The sequence below is a fragment of the Oncorhynchus masou genome, chromosome 21 (assembly GCF_036934945.1).
Source record: "Oncorhynchus masou masou isolate Uvic2021 chromosome 21, UVic_Omas_1.1, whole genome shotgun sequence".
NCBI lineage: Eukaryota > Metazoa > Chordata > Actinopteri > Salmoniformes > Salmonidae > Oncorhynchus > Oncorhynchus masou.
Genome location: NC_088232.1, coordinates 15,460,410 through 15,475,639, shown reverse-complemented (window position 1 = coordinate 15,475,639; position 15,230 = coordinate 15,460,410). Strand labels below are relative to the sequence as shown.

General features: G+C 41.3%; 1 protein-coding gene across 8 annotated transcripts in view; it reads left to right on the top strand.

Annotated features, from left to right (window-relative positions):
* sptlc2a (serine palmitoyltransferase, long chain base subunit 2a) overlaps window positions 1–14,285 on the top strand; it is a 63,945-nt gene extending 49,660 nt beyond the window's left edge. For 3 of the 8 annotated variants that reach the window (XR_010450720.1, XR_010450718.1, XR_010450716.1), the window contains 2 exons: window positions 235–472; window positions 5,216–5,306. Coding sequence is in view for 2 of the 8 variants with exons in the window: in XM_064927546.1 (XP_064783618.1) it covers window positions 5,216–5,351; window positions 5,584–5,713; window positions 5,824–5,926; window positions 12,168–12,187 (389 nt within the window). In the remaining 6 variants the exon portion in view is untranslated. Of the gene's footprint in view, window positions 1–234; window positions 473–5,215; window positions 5,352–5,583; window positions 5,714–5,823; window positions 5,927–12,167 lie in introns of those variants that run through there. The other 5 variants (XM_064927546.1, XM_064927547.1, XR_010450717.1 and 2 more) reach the window with 5 other exon arrangements.
* The last annotated feature ends 945 nt before the right edge of the window (window positions 14,286–15,230 follow it).

Here is a 15,230-nt window from a genome sequence, read left to right as displayed (position 1 = left end):
AAATTACTGTAACGACAGAAAACGTATTCACCCTGCACACCCTAATTGACAACCAAACAAAACAAAGGCAAAGTCTTCTCATGCTTTTGACTCAATTTGACATTAGGGTCTGCTATACAAATTGATTGAAAGTGGTGTTGGGGGGAGGGGGGGGATACGACATTATAAAATACATGTACACAAACAACAAGTGCGTGGTTAAAATGGGCAAAAAAAAAACATTTCTTTCCACAGGGCCATGGGGTGAGACGAGGATGCAGCTGAAGCCCCACCCTCTTCAACATATATATCAAGGAATTGGCGAGGGCACTAAAACAGTCTGCAGCACCCAGCCTCACCCTACTAGAATCTGAAGTCAAATGTCTACTGTTTGCTGATGATCGGGTGCTTCTGTCACCAACCAAGGGCCTACAGCAGCACCTAGATCTTCTGCACATATGCTGTCAGACCTGGGCCCTGACAGTAAATCTCAGTAAGACAAGAAATAATGGTATTCCAAAAACACCGTTGCCCTAGAGCACGCACACAAACTATATATACCTCGGCCTAAACATCAGTGCCACAGGTAACTTCCACAAAGCTGTGATCGAGCTGAGAGACAAGGCAAGAAGGGCCTTCTATGATCAAATCAAATTTATTTATATAGCCCTTCGTACATCAGCTGATATCTCAAAGTGCTGTACAGAAAATCAGCCTAAAACCCCAAACAGCAAGCAATGCAGGTGTAGAAGCACGGTGGCTAGGAAAAACTCCCTAGAAAGGCCAAAACCTAGGAAGAAACCTAGAGAGGAACCAGGTTATGAGGGATGGCCAGTCCTCTTCTGGCTGTGCCGGGTGGAGATTATAACAGAACATGGCCAAGATGTTCAAATGTTCATAAATGACCAGCATGGTCCAATAATAATAAGGCAGAACAGTTGAAACTGGAGCAGCAGCACGGCCAGGTGGACTGGGGACAGCAAGTAGTCATCATGTCAGGTAGTCCTGAGGCATGGTCCTAGGGCTCAGGTCCTCTGAGAGAGAAAGAAAGAGAGAATTAGAGAGAGCACACTTAAATTCACACAGGACACCGAATAGGACAGAACTGACCCTAGCCCCCCGACACATAAACTACTGCAGCATAAATACTGGAAGCTGAGACAGGAGGGGTCAGGAGACACTGTGGCCCCATCCGAGGACACCCCCAGACAGGGCCAAACAGGAAGGATATAACCCCACCCACTTTGCCAAAGCACAGCCCCCACACCACTAGAGGGATATCTTCAACCACCAACTTATCATCCTGAAACAAGGCAGAGTATAGCCCACAAAGATCTCTGCCACGGCACAACCCAAGGGGGGGCGCCAACCCAGACAGGAAGATCACATCAGTGACTCAACCCACTCAAGTGACGCACCCCTCCCAGGGATGGAATGAAAGGGCCCTAGTAAGCCAGTGACTCAGCCCCTGTAATAGGGTTAGAGGCAGAGAATACCAGTGGCAAGAGGGGAACCGGCCAGGCAGAGACAGCAAGGGCGGTTCGTTGCTCCAGAGCCTTTCCGTTCACCTTCCCACTCCTGGGCCAGACTACACTCAATCATATGACCCACTGAAGAGATGAGTCTTCAGTAAAGTCTTAAAGGTTGAGACCGAGTTTGCGTCTCTTACATGGGTAGGCAGACCATTCCATAAAAATGGAGCTCTATAGGAGAAAGCCCTGCCTCCAGCTGTTTGCTTAAAAATTCTAGGGACAATTAGGAGGCCTGTGTCTTGTGACCGTAGCGTACGTGTAGGTATGTACGGCAGGACCAAATCAGAGAGATGGGTAGGAGCAAGCCCATGTAATGCTTTGTAGGTTAGCAGTAAAACCTTGAAATCAGCCCTTGCCTTGACAGGAAGCCTGTGTAGGGAGGCTAGCACTGGAGTAATATGATCAAATGTTTTGGTTCTAGTCAGGATTCTAGCAGCCATATTTCGCACTAACTGAAGTTTATTTAGTGCTTTATCCGGGTAGCCGGAAAGTAGAGCATTGCAGTAGTCTAACCTAGAAGTGACAAAAGCATGGATTCATTTTTCTGCATCATTTTTGGACAGAAAGTTTCTGATTTTTGCAATGTTACGTAGATGAAAAAAAGCTGTCCTTGAAATGGTCTTTATGTTCTTCAAAAGAGAGATCAGGGTTCAGAGTAACGCCGAGGTCTTTCACTGTTTTATTTGAGACGACTGTACATCCATTAAGATTAATTGTCAGATTCAACAGAAGATCTCTTTGTTTCTTGGGACCTAGAACAAGCATCTATGTTTTGTCCGAGTTTAAAAGTAGAAAGTTTGCAGCCATCCGCTTCCTTATGTCTGAAACGCATGCTTCTAGCGAGGGCAATTTTGGGGCTTCACCATGTTTCATTGAAATGTACAGCTGTGTGTCATCCGCATAGCAGTGAAAGTTAACATCATGTTTTCGAATGACATCCCCAAGAGGTAAAATATATAGTGAAAACAATAGTGGTCCTAAAACGGAACCTTGAGGAACACCGAAATTTACAGTTGATATGTCAGAGGACCAACCTTCCACAGAGATGAACTGATATCTTTCCGACAGATACGATCTAAACCAGGCCAGAACTTGTCCGTGTAGACCAATTTGGGTTTCCAATCTCTCCAAAAGAATGTGGTGATCGATGGTATCAAAAGCAGCACTAAGGTCTAGGAGCACGAGGACAGATGCAGAGCCTCGGTCTGATGCCATTAAAAGCTCATTTACCACCTTCACAAGTGCACTCTCAGTGCTATGATGGGGTCTAAAACCAGACTGAAGCATTTCGTATACATTGTTTGTCTTCAGAAAGGCAGTGAGTTGATGCGCAACAGCCTTTTCTAAAAATGTTGAGAGGAATGGAAGATTTGATTATAGGCCGATAGTTTTTTATATTTTCTGGGTCAAGGTTTGGCATTTTCAAGAGAGGCTTTGTTATTGCCACTTTTAGTGAGTTTGGTACACATCGCATGGATAGAGTCGTTTATTATGTTCAACATAGGAAGGCCAAGCACAGGAAGCAGCTCTTTCAGTAGTTTAGTTGGAATAGGGTCCAGTATGCAGCTTGAAGGTTTAGAGGCCATGATTATTTTCATCATTGTGTCAAGAGATATAGTATTAAAACACTTGAGCGTCTCTCTTGATCCTAGGTCCTGGCAGAGTTGTGCAGACTCAGGACAACTGAGCTTTGAAGGAGGACGCAGATTTAAAGAGGAGTCCATAATTTGCTTTCTAATAATCATGATCTTTTCCTCAAAGAAGTTCATGAATTTATCACTGCTGAAGTGAAAGCCATCCTCTCTTGGGGAATGCTGCTTTTTAGTTAGCTATGCGACAGTATCAAAAAGGAATTTCGGATTCTATGCCTTTCAAAGGAACATAACATTTGACATACCAATTAGGATCTGGCTAAAAATACTTGAATCAGTTATCGAACCCATTGCCCTTTTATGGTTGTGAGGTCTGGGGTCTGCTCACCAACCAAAAATTCACAAAATAGGACAAACACCAAATTAAGAGACTGCTTGCAGAATTCTGCAAAAATATCTTCATTGTACAACGTAAAACACCAAATAATGCATGCAGAGTAGAATTAGGCTGATACCTGCTAATGATCAAAATCCAGAAAAGAGCCGTTCAATTCTACAACCACCTATATGGAAGCAATTCCAAAACCTTCCCTAACAAAGCAATCACCTTCAGAGAGATTAACCTGGATAAGAGTCCCCTAAGCAAGCTGGTCCTGGGGCTCTGATCACAAACAGACCCCACAGAGACCCAGGACAGCAGCACAATTAGACCCAACCAAATCATGAGAAAACAAAAATATTATTACTTGAGACATTGGAAAGAATTAACAAAAAAAACAGCAAACTAGAATGCTATTTGGCCCTAAACAAAGTACACAATGGCAGAATACCTGACCACTGTGACTGACCCACACTTATGGAAAGCTTTGACTATGTACAGACTCAGTGAGCATAGCCTTGCTATTGATAATGGCCACCGTAGGCAGACCTGGCTCTCAAGAGTAGACAGGCTATGTGCACACTGCCCACAAAATGAGGTGGAAACTGAGCTGCACTTCCTAACCTCTTGCCAAATGTATGACCAAATTGGAGACACAGATTTCCCTCAGATTGCACAGATCCACAAATAATTCAAAAACAAACCCAATTTGAATAAACTCCCATATCTATTGGGTGAGTCACTTGATTTGGCAATGTTAACATATGTTTCCGGGGGGGGGGGGGGCTATCCCCCTTAATCAGCCAATCAAGTTTCATATGTTATACACACGTCGAGTCCAATGATCCCCTGTCACGTTCCCACACTTGTCGCTTTCCCTCTTCTCCTCTCGCTCAAGTGATTGCTGCTCCCCCCGTTTCATCAAAAACGTCAGCATTCCTTAAACCAATCCTGACGTGTGTGTGTGTCACTCTCTAATGTGTAGCTCTCAATTGGGGATGATGTGTTTTGTTCAGCCTAGCACCCCAGGCAGGAATGTGCCACTGCAAAGTGACTTGAAGGCGTCACTTAGCGCATCTGGCCAACGGTGGCAGAGGGGCGACTAGCAGGGGGAATCGTCAGGGAAGGGGAAATTCCTGGGCCCGAGTCCCTAGCATGCGCGGAATATTTGACAAGTGAGAACCGAGGCGTGCAGAAATGCAAGCTGGCCCTCCGAAACGGTTCCGTCCGCCTCATAGCCAATAAAGGAACAGGCGGAATTCTGCTCTCTCACAATATTACTGCGAGGAGCTTGGTGAGAAAGTGTGTTGACCTCCTTTCAAAGCCTGTTGTGTATGTACAAGTTGTAATCAATTGGTTCGTAATGCTTTCAGCCCTTGAAGCACACACAGACCCTTTCACATACACACACATAGGCTTGCGTAGACAGAAAGACAGACAACCTGCATCCCCAATGCTGTGTAGGAATAGATAGAGATCTGCAGTATGTGCCTGGGGCATGAGGGTCTGTCTTGAGCTCTACCAGTCTGATAAAGGCTACAGCCAGATGGTAACAGAGAAACAGACGGGGTTAACATCAGCTGTCTGTCTGGACAGAGGACAAACCACTGTAGGGTGTTACTGTGTCATCTTAGAAAGAGTTTTAACCAACATTGAGTCGGTTCAGGCTTTAGCTACTCATTTTTAAATCCTTCAAAATTCACGTGTGTGTGTGTGTGTGTGCGTGTGTCCAGGTCGTGATCGCGTGCAGCAGTTGGCAGAGAACACTTTGTATTTCCGTAGGAGACTGACAGAGATGGGCTTTATCATCTACGGAAACAACGACTCGCCCGTAGTTCCCATGATGCTCTACATGCCGGCCAAGATAGGGTGAGTTAGCCCTGGCATCCACAGTTTAATCTTTGAATATGAGAGGTTGCCTTTCCCCAGCCCCATTCCTCAACTTTATAGTAAACCAAGTGGCTTGAATGCAGTTTTGTTTTTCAAATTAGGTTAAAACTTTAAATACATATTTGGTTGCGCACCTACTCACAAACTACTCCTCTAAAGTTGTTGTTCGATGCCCTCTCTTGCTTTCTCTCTCGCTCTCTCTTTCTCTCAGGGCGTTTGGTAGAGAGATGCTGAAGAGGAACATCGGGGTGGTGGTGGTGGGCTTTCCAGCCACACCCATCATTGAGTCCAGAGCACGATTCTGTATCTCTGCCGCTCACACCAAAGACATGCTCGACAAGGTAACTATCCCCCCATGCTTGCCACAAAATGGCTACCTTTTTCACATCAAAGACATAAAGAGCGTACACTTATGGTCCTGTGTCCTTCCGTTCTTTCTTCCATTCTATAGCTTCCACTTCCTAGTGCAGCGTTTCCCAAACTTGGGTACAGGACCCCATGTGGGGTCACCAAATTGAAAAATGGGGTGGATAGAGAAAATAAAACTTACCTTGGTAGGTTACCCCCCCATCCCCCTTAGTGGTGGGTGTATGTAAGTGTGACCTCCCCTCCCCTCATTGCTGGCATTAGATCTAACAGCCTCTCTTAATCTCTCTCTCCCCCAGGACTCACCATTTAACTCTGCTGAAAAGCACACTCCCTCTGCCTCCACCTCTTTTAACTACTTCTCTATTTCACAAAGGCCTGTACCCCCTCTCTCCTCCCCCTAGAACCCAAACCGCCCTTTGATGTGACGTTATCTGTTTTCACATTGAGTCTAGGGCTGGGCGGTATACTGTATTTCATGATATACAGGTATCGATGCAGGGACCGGTTTAGGTTTTTGCTTAACCTTCTGTACCCGTATTTGAATGTTTGGTTTGTTAAATGCGATACGCCATGTGTAATGTCAATTTTTTTATAGTTTACTTCGCTACTTGAGTCATGTCTCTCCGCTCTTTTTCTCCGTGCCACTTTCCACACAAAACTAGCCAAGCCCTCTGTAACTCAAGGAGCACAATTGATGTTCCTCAACCATGAGACACTTGCGTTCAGTCTGCTTGGTCAATGCAGCACATGCAACAATGTTGACATCAACAATGCTGTTTTCACTTTGCTTCTCAATATAAATCCCCTAGCGTTCTTTAATGACACTATTCATTTGTGTTTCTCACATCAGCAAACAGCTAGTTTGTCTTTTCTTAGCAAGTTGCCCTAAATCTTGTGAGATGCTAATTGTTGGCTGCTAATGCTAATAGCTAGCTAATAAATGTATTGCTTAAGAGCAAACGTAGCTAGCTAATACAGCCTGATACAGTGATGGTGTAGACTTAAATCAGCATGTTGTTTGTGCAACAGTATCTTCTAAATCAAAGAGGAATATGCAAAGCAAGAATATGTTAGCTCCATGAAGTAGCTAAGGGAAAACATGCAATGTAGCCAACACTTATAGGGTCCCCTTGGAAACACTTATTAACACTAGTTCCTACCCTGTCACAATAACTTCTCCCTGGCATATTAATTGATTGTCATCTCAAACAACACTGTATTCAAAGTGCCCACTATTATATTCTAACTATGGAATTAGAATAGTCATTCTATTTCCATGATTCCAACAGTTTTGCTCTAATTCGCAAGTCAAATCGCAATTGCAACATTTGGTTAAAAATAAATCCTAGATTATTTGCCCACATCATGCAGTCCTACGTGGCAGTGTGGAAGTTCTCAATTGAGCAGTGGTGTAAAGTACTTAAGTAAAAATACTTTCAAGTACTACTTAAGTTGTTTTCTTTGGTATCTGTACTTTACATTTTTTATTTTTGACAACTTTTATTTCTCTACATTCCTAAAGAAAATACTGTACTTTTTACTCAATACGTTTTTCCTGACACCTAAAAGTACTCGTTACATTTTGAATGCTTAACGGGACAGGAAAATGGTCCAATTCACACACTTGTCAAGAGAACATCCCTGGTCATCCCTACTGCCTCTGATCTGGAGGACTCATGAAACACAAATGCTTTGTTTGTAAATTATGTCTGAGTGTTGGAGTGTGCCCCTGGCTATCCTTAAAAAAATATATTTAAAAAAGAACATGGTGCCACCTGGTTTGCTTAATATAAGGAATTTGAAATGATTTATCCTTTTACTTGTGGTACTATAAGTATATTTAAAACCAAATACTTTTAGACTTTTACTCAAGTAGAATTTTACTGGGGGACTTTCACTTTTAGTTGAGTAATTTTCTATTAACGTATCTTTACTTTTACTCAGGTATGACAATTGGGTACTTTTTCCACCACTGCAATTGAGTGCAGGAAATGCAGAAATGATAAAGGTGCTAAAATTTGTTTTGGTTGGATTGGACAGTATAAAACAATCATAATGGAGAAAGTCTCATTGAAATCACTTAGAATGTAGGTGTTGCCACCCTAGGATCGCTCACGACTCATAAAGGGGTAGCCTAATGGTTACAGCGTTGGACTAGTAATCGGAAGGTTGCAAGATCGGTAAAAATCTGTCGTTCTGAACAAGGCAGTTTACCCACTGTTCTGAGGCCGTCATTGTAAATAAGAGTTTGTTCTTAACTGACTTGCCTAGTTAAATAAAGGTTAAATAAAAAATATATGTATACCTTGTTATTATTCAAAAACTAAAAATACCATCCAAATACCGTGATATAGTATTTTGGCCATATCGCCCAGCCCTAATTGAGTCACACATTTTTTACATTATCTTCCTCAAGTTCTTATTCACATTTTGTATTTCATCATAGTTGTAACTAGACTCGTGCTTATATATAGCTCAGTCAGTGGTTTTGGGAGAGATAAAAAGTTGACTAGACGAGTGGGAATTACCTCAGGAAGTGATTTGAATTTAAAATTCAAAAATGGAGAAGAAGAAAAAATTGCTCATTTTATTGAGAATTCACAGGAAAAAAAGTGTTTTGTTGAATTGGAATATCAGTTTATTTCCTGCATTTACTTTTTTCAATTCATATAGACTCCAACCCAGGTGGAGGGAGTGATGGAGTGAGGGCTTCCACTTGCCCATAATGCTCTCTGATACGCTCTTGCCATCCACAGCAGCTCCAATGAATCTCTTTCTATCTCACACACTCCTTCTCTCCCATACATTTTCCATCACCCCTTTTTTTCACATTCCTTGTCTGTCTTTCTCTCACACTCTCTCTCTCTTCCCCTCTTGCTCTGGCCCTTTCTCTCTCTTTCATATATCTACAGTTGAAGTCGGAAGTTTACATACATAGCCAAATACATTTAAACTCAGTTTTTCACAATTCCTGACATTTTTCCAAGTAAAAATTCCCTGTCTTAGGTCAGTTAGGATCACCACTTTATTTTAAGAATGTGAAATGTCAGAATAGTAGTAGAAAAAATTATTTATTTCAGCTTTTATTTCTTTCATCACATTCCTAGTGGGTCAGAAGTTTACATACACTCAATTAGTATTTGGTAGCATTGCCTTTAAATTGTTTAAGTTGGGTACATTTTGGCCCATTCCTCGTGCCAGAGCTGGTGTAACGGAGTCAGGTTTGTAGGCCTCCTTGCTCGCACACGCTTTTTCAGATCTGCCAACAAATGTTCTATAGGATTGAGGTCAGAGCTTTGTGATGGCCACTCCAGTACCTTGACTTTGTTGTCCTTAAGCCATTTTGCCACAACTTTGGAAGTATACTTGGGGTCATTGTCCATTTGGAAGACCCATTTGCGACCAAGCTTTAACTTCCTGACTGATGTCTTGAGATGTTGCTTCAATATGTCCACATAATTTTCCTTTCTCAATGTGCCATCTGTTTTGTGAAGTGCACCAGTCCCTCCTGCAGCAAAACTGCAACATGATGTTGCCACCCCCTTGCTTCACGGTTGGGATGCTGCTCTTTGGTTTGCAAGCCTCCCCCATTTTCCTCCAAACATGGTTATTATGGCCAAACATTTCGATTTTCATTTCTCCAAATTGTACCATCTTTGTCCCCATGTGCAATTGCAAACTGTTGTCTGGCTTTTTCATGGCGGTTTTGGAGCAGTGGCTTCTGCCTTGCTGTTCGGCCTTTCGGGTTATGTCAATATAGGACTCGTTTTACTGTGGATATAGATACTTTTGTACCCGTTTCCTCCAGCATCTTCACAAGGTCCTTTGCTTTTGTTCTGGGATTGATTTGCACTTTTCGCACCAAAGTACATTCATCTGTAGGAGACAGAATGCGTCTCCTTCCTGAGCAGTATGACGGCTGCGTGATCCCATGGTGTTTATACTTGCGTACTATTGTTTGTACAGATAAAGGTCAAACCTTCCGGCATTTGGAAATTGCTCCCAAGGATGGACCAGACTTGTGAAGGTCTTTTTTCTGAGGTCTTGGCTGATTTTTTTCTTTTTTGATTTTCCCATGATGTCAAGCAAAGAGGCACTGAGTTTGAAGGTAGGCCTTGAAATACATCCACAGGTACACCTCCAATTGACTCAAATTATGTCAATTAGCCTATCAGAAGCTTCTAAAGCCATTACATCATTTTCTGGAAGCTGTTTAAAATCTCAGTCAACTAAGTGTATGTAAACTTCTAACCCACTGGAATTGTGATACAGTGAATAAGTGAAATAATCTGACAGTAAACAATTGTTGGAAAAATGACTTGTCATGCACAAAGTAGATGTCCTAACCGACTTGCCAAAAGTATAGTTTGTCAACAAGATATTTGTGGAGTTGTTGAAAAACAAGTTAACTTCATGCGACGAGCAATCCCGGATCCGGTATCCTATTTATAGCCTCAAGCTCATTAGCATAACGCAACGTTAACTATTCATGAAAATCGCAAATTAAATGAAATAAATATATTTGCTCTCAAGCTTAGACTTTTGTTAACAACACTGTCATCTCAGATTTTCAAAATATGCTTTTCAACCATAGCTAAACAAGCATTTGTGTAAGAGTATTGATAGCTAGCATAGCTATAAGCCTAGAATTCAGCCAGCAACATTTTCACAAAAACAAGAAAAGCATTCAAAAATCATTTACCATTGAAGAACTTCAGATGTTTTCAATGAGGAGACTCTCAGTTAGATAGCAAATGTTCAGTTTTTCAAAAAATATTATTTGTGTAGGACAAATCACTCCGTTTTGTTCACGTTTGGCTACGAAAAAAACCTGTATCCAGTTACAGCCTCAAGCTCATTAGCATAACGTAACGTTAACTATTTATGAAAATCGCAAATGAAATGAAATAAACATGCTAGCTCTCAAGCTTAGCCTTTTCTTAACAACACTGTCATCTCAGATTTTCAAAATATGCTTTTCAACCATAGCAAAACAAGCATTTGTGTAAGAGTATTGATAGCTAGCGTAGCATTTAGCGGGCAACATTTTCACAAAAACCAGAAAAGCATTCAAATAAAATCATTTACCTTTGAAGAACTTCGGATGTTTTCAATGAGGAGACTCTCAGTTAGATAGCAAATGTTCAGTTTTTCCTGAACGATTCTTTGTGTAGGAGAAATCGCTCCGTTTTGTACATCACTTTTGGCTATCAAAACAAACCGAAAATTCAGTCACCAAAACGCTGAACTTTTTTCCAAATTAACTCCATAATATCGACTGAAACATAGTAAACGTTGTTTAGAATCAATCCTCAAGGTGTTTTTCACATATCTCTTCATTGATATATAGCGTTCGTGGAAGTCTGCTTTCTTCTCTGAATTAAATGGAAAAATACTTGCAGCTGAGGTTTACGCACCAATTTCGACGCAGGACACCGGGCGGACACCTGGTAAATGTGGTCTCTTATGGTCAATCTTCCAATGATACGCCTACAAATACGTCACAATGCTGCAGACACCTTGGGGAAATGGCAGAAATTGTGGGCTCTCTCCTTGCGCATTCACAGCCATATAAGGAGACATTGGAAAACAGCGCTTCAAAAATGTTGCTCATTTCCTGTTTGAAATTTCATCTTGGTTTTGCCTGTAGCATCAGTTCTGTGGCACTCACAGATAATATCTTTGCAGTTTTGGAAACGTCAGTGTTTTCTTTCCAAAGCTGTCAATTATATGCATAGTCGAGCATCTTTTCGTGACAAAATATCTTGTTTAAAACGGGAACGTTTTTTTTATCCAAAAATGAAATACTGCCCCTAGAGTTCAAAGAGGTTAATGACTCCAACCTAAGTGTATGTAAACCTCTGACTTCAACTGTATCTGCTATCCATTCTTTGGTGTCACATTGATTTGGGTATCACCTCTCTTCCCTCTCTTCTTTTCTTACATCACTGTGCCTCTTTAGTGCCTGGCCTATAGTGAGTTTCTGCCATTATGGGTCTTGATGTGATAGTCATGTTGTAAATGAGTGAGTTGTGTGAGAGATCCCCATGCTAGCTCTGCTCTCTCAAGTCCCAGTCTTCCCCCATCATAGATCCTACTGTACCATGTGTTAGTGATCTGGGAGGACTTGCATCACTCTCAACTGACTAACATCAAATGGTAGCTTCAGACAGCTGTAGTCAGCCTGTGGTAGACGTGAGTTTTGGCGTAAGTGTGTCTTCCATCGGTATACATGTAAAGCAAGACGGTGTGTGTTTGTTTTGTCAGGCTGTGAGTGTAATCAGATATGTGTGTCTGCAGGCATGACGTGTGTGATCATTAGTGTGTTGTGTGTTCGGGTTAGAGTGATCATTGATGTGCGTGTATGTGTGTCTTCAGATCTGTGTGATAATGTAACATTTATGGTGTGTGTGTCTCTATGGTTAGGCCCTGAGTGTGATCAGTGAGGTAGGAGACCTGCTGCAGGTCAAGTACTCCAGACTCAAGAGACTGCCCTTTCTGGACTGAGTCGTCGACCATAGCATCTACGACCAGATACAAGACTGAACTGGACCACAGTGGTCTAGACCGGATCGGACCAGATTGGACTGGCAGTCTTCCACACCCAGAACCAAAATGTGCTCACCTTGATGTCACAGAACCACTTTATTCATCTAACACAAGGTTTTAACTTTCACACGCCTGCCTTATTTTACCAGCAAACTCACTGCATTATGGCGAAGAAGAAGAGAAAAACTTGGAAAACATGTATTTTTTCAAACGATTATTTCTTACCTCTGTTTTGTCTTAAATAATGAAATGTTGGGTCTGCATCTTAATTTGTGGCATTTTGTTTCTGGAGGATTAGTAGACTGAGGACTGCTTATGTGTGCTTGTAGCTGCTTTTTGTCATGCCTATGTCATGTCATCTCTGACTGTGTGTGTTTGGGAGAAATGGTGTGATTTGGAAAGACCAACCTAAATGTAGCTTACGAAGCTTTCGGAAGTATTTAAACATTTGAGGAGAGATGGGGAGTTGAAGAAAAACAACAACAAGAATAATCAACACAAACAAACTGATTTCTAAAGGTCATAAAACACACTGAGTTTCTGTTAGAAGTGTCCCTTAGGTACAGATCTAGGACCAGCTTACCCTCCACAAAACCTATCCTTACCCATTGGGGTTGAAATGTGTAACTGACCTTAGCACAGTGTCAAGGGGCAATGTTATCCTACTCTACTCAGTGATGGTATTGCTATGAAGTACAGTTTAGGAGTGCTTTGAGATGCATGTTTAGTGTAACCAACTCCTGGAGCTAAACTTTGCTATTCTAACTTGCAGCCAGGAACCGTGTCTTACTTGAATCTCTAACTACGTTCTCTTTCCAAAGTATATATGATTTTTATTTACAGATGACTATATCTCATAACAGGTCAGAGTGAGAGACGTTGTACCAAGGCCTTTACTTTCAGATGAGGGGGGAGGGGGGGGGGCAGCAGACTTTGTCAAGACAGACTTAGTCTTAACCAAACGTGTGTGTGACAGAGAGTTGTTTAATGTACAGATTTATTTATTCATTGTTTCCATGTTTTTTTTCTTTTTTTTTTCTCAATTTTGAAAAAATTTAACATTTTATCACTGGCAGCTCTGAAGCCATGTTCTGCATGCACATACCTTTACACCTCTCTGACTGATCACATGCCTTCAGTGCAATCACTACTGATGTGTATTTTATTGTTTGGCACACCTTAGCGCTGCATGCACAGTATGACGTAGTCACTGACGCTGCTAGTACACCATGAAACAAGGTGCTCAACTGTACACACTACCTACATACAACACTCCTTCCTGTGGCTTTGTTTTTGTTTTTAAATACAACCTGAACTCATTCCAAAATTACTGATTTTATTGTATGAAATTGATATCTCTTTGAAGACAAGGACATGTTCTGTTTGTGTAAAAAAAAAATCTTTGAGAGTTTATTAATATAAGTGCCCTGCAAAGAGCTGGAGGAGAGACATTTAAGATCATTGAAAATATTGAATATAGAGAACTAAATAGATTTTCATTCATTTTTATTACTGTACAAAGAACTCTCACAATGACAAATGATTTGACTCATTCAGCTAGCTGTTTTTTTTTTGTTTCCTCAAAGGCAAAAAGTTAGAAGTAAATCTGCACTGGATGTGTGTAAAAATGTATTTTGTATATTTCTATTTTTCTTGTTTGCACAAAGAGAAATACAACATGATACTGATGAGGTGTCAAAGTCTTAACGTCAAACTTCTTAAGATTTAAACACTGTCCTTATGCCTCATCTGTGGATGACCTGTCTCTTGGGTGAGATACAGGGTGTGAGTGGCCATTCAACTGCTTTAAAAAAGAAAATACATGTATGTGTTCTAACATAACTTGGATGTGCTACAAATAGTGCATAATAATAGCTGTACTTTTTTTGGATCAAAGACAAATGCAGTGTTTGCTACATATCAGTGGATTACCTATTTGTACCTGTTTCACTCATGTTACGGACATCAAAATGTCATTAAAATAATGTAACAATGTTTTTGTGTTTTATTACAAATCAAATGTTATTGACTTATTACACATCAGGGCCTGTATTACGAAAGCGTCTCAGAGTAGAAGTGCTGATCTCGGACCAGACCCCACCTCATTCATTATGATTTAAAATGCAAAAATTATCCTAGATCAGCACTCTTGAGTCGGTTTGTGAATGAGGCCAGATGACTAATTTTCTTCACGCGTTCCATTTAATTTTGCTTTAGCTACAGTGCCTTCAGAAAGTATTCATAACCCTTGACTTATACCTCATTTTCTTGTGTTACAGCCTGAATTCAAATTGGATTAAATAGATTTGTTTCTCTCACCCAGCTACAACCAATACACCATTATGAAAAAGTGGAAACATGTTTTTGAAAATTGTACAAATTTATTGAAAATGAAAAACATAAGTATTCACACCCCTGAGCCAATACTTTTTAAAAGCGCCTTTGGCAGTGATTACAGCTGTGAGTCTTTCTGGGTTAGTCTCTAAGAGCTGAGGCTCCCGAGTGGCGTGGCGCAGCCCTCTAAGGCACTGGATCTCAGTGCTAGAGGTGTCATTACAGACCCTGGTTCGATTTCAGGCTGTATCACAACTGTCCGTGATTGGGAGCCCTATTGGGCGGCACACAATTGGCCCAGCGTCGCCCGGGTGAGGGTTTGGCCGAGGTAGGCCGTCATTGTACATAAGAATTTGTTCTTAATTGACTTGTCTCGTTAAATAAAATAAATTAAGAGATTCCCGGAACATTCACTGTCTTCTTGGTAAGCAACTCCCGTGTAGATTCGGCCTTGTGTTTTAGGTTATTGTCCTTTTGAAAGGTGAATTCATCTCCCAGTGTCTGGTGGAAAGCAGACTGAACCAGGTTTTTCTCTAGGATATTGCCTGTGCTTAGATCTATTACATTTATTTTTATCCTGAAAAACTCCCCAGTACTTAACAATTA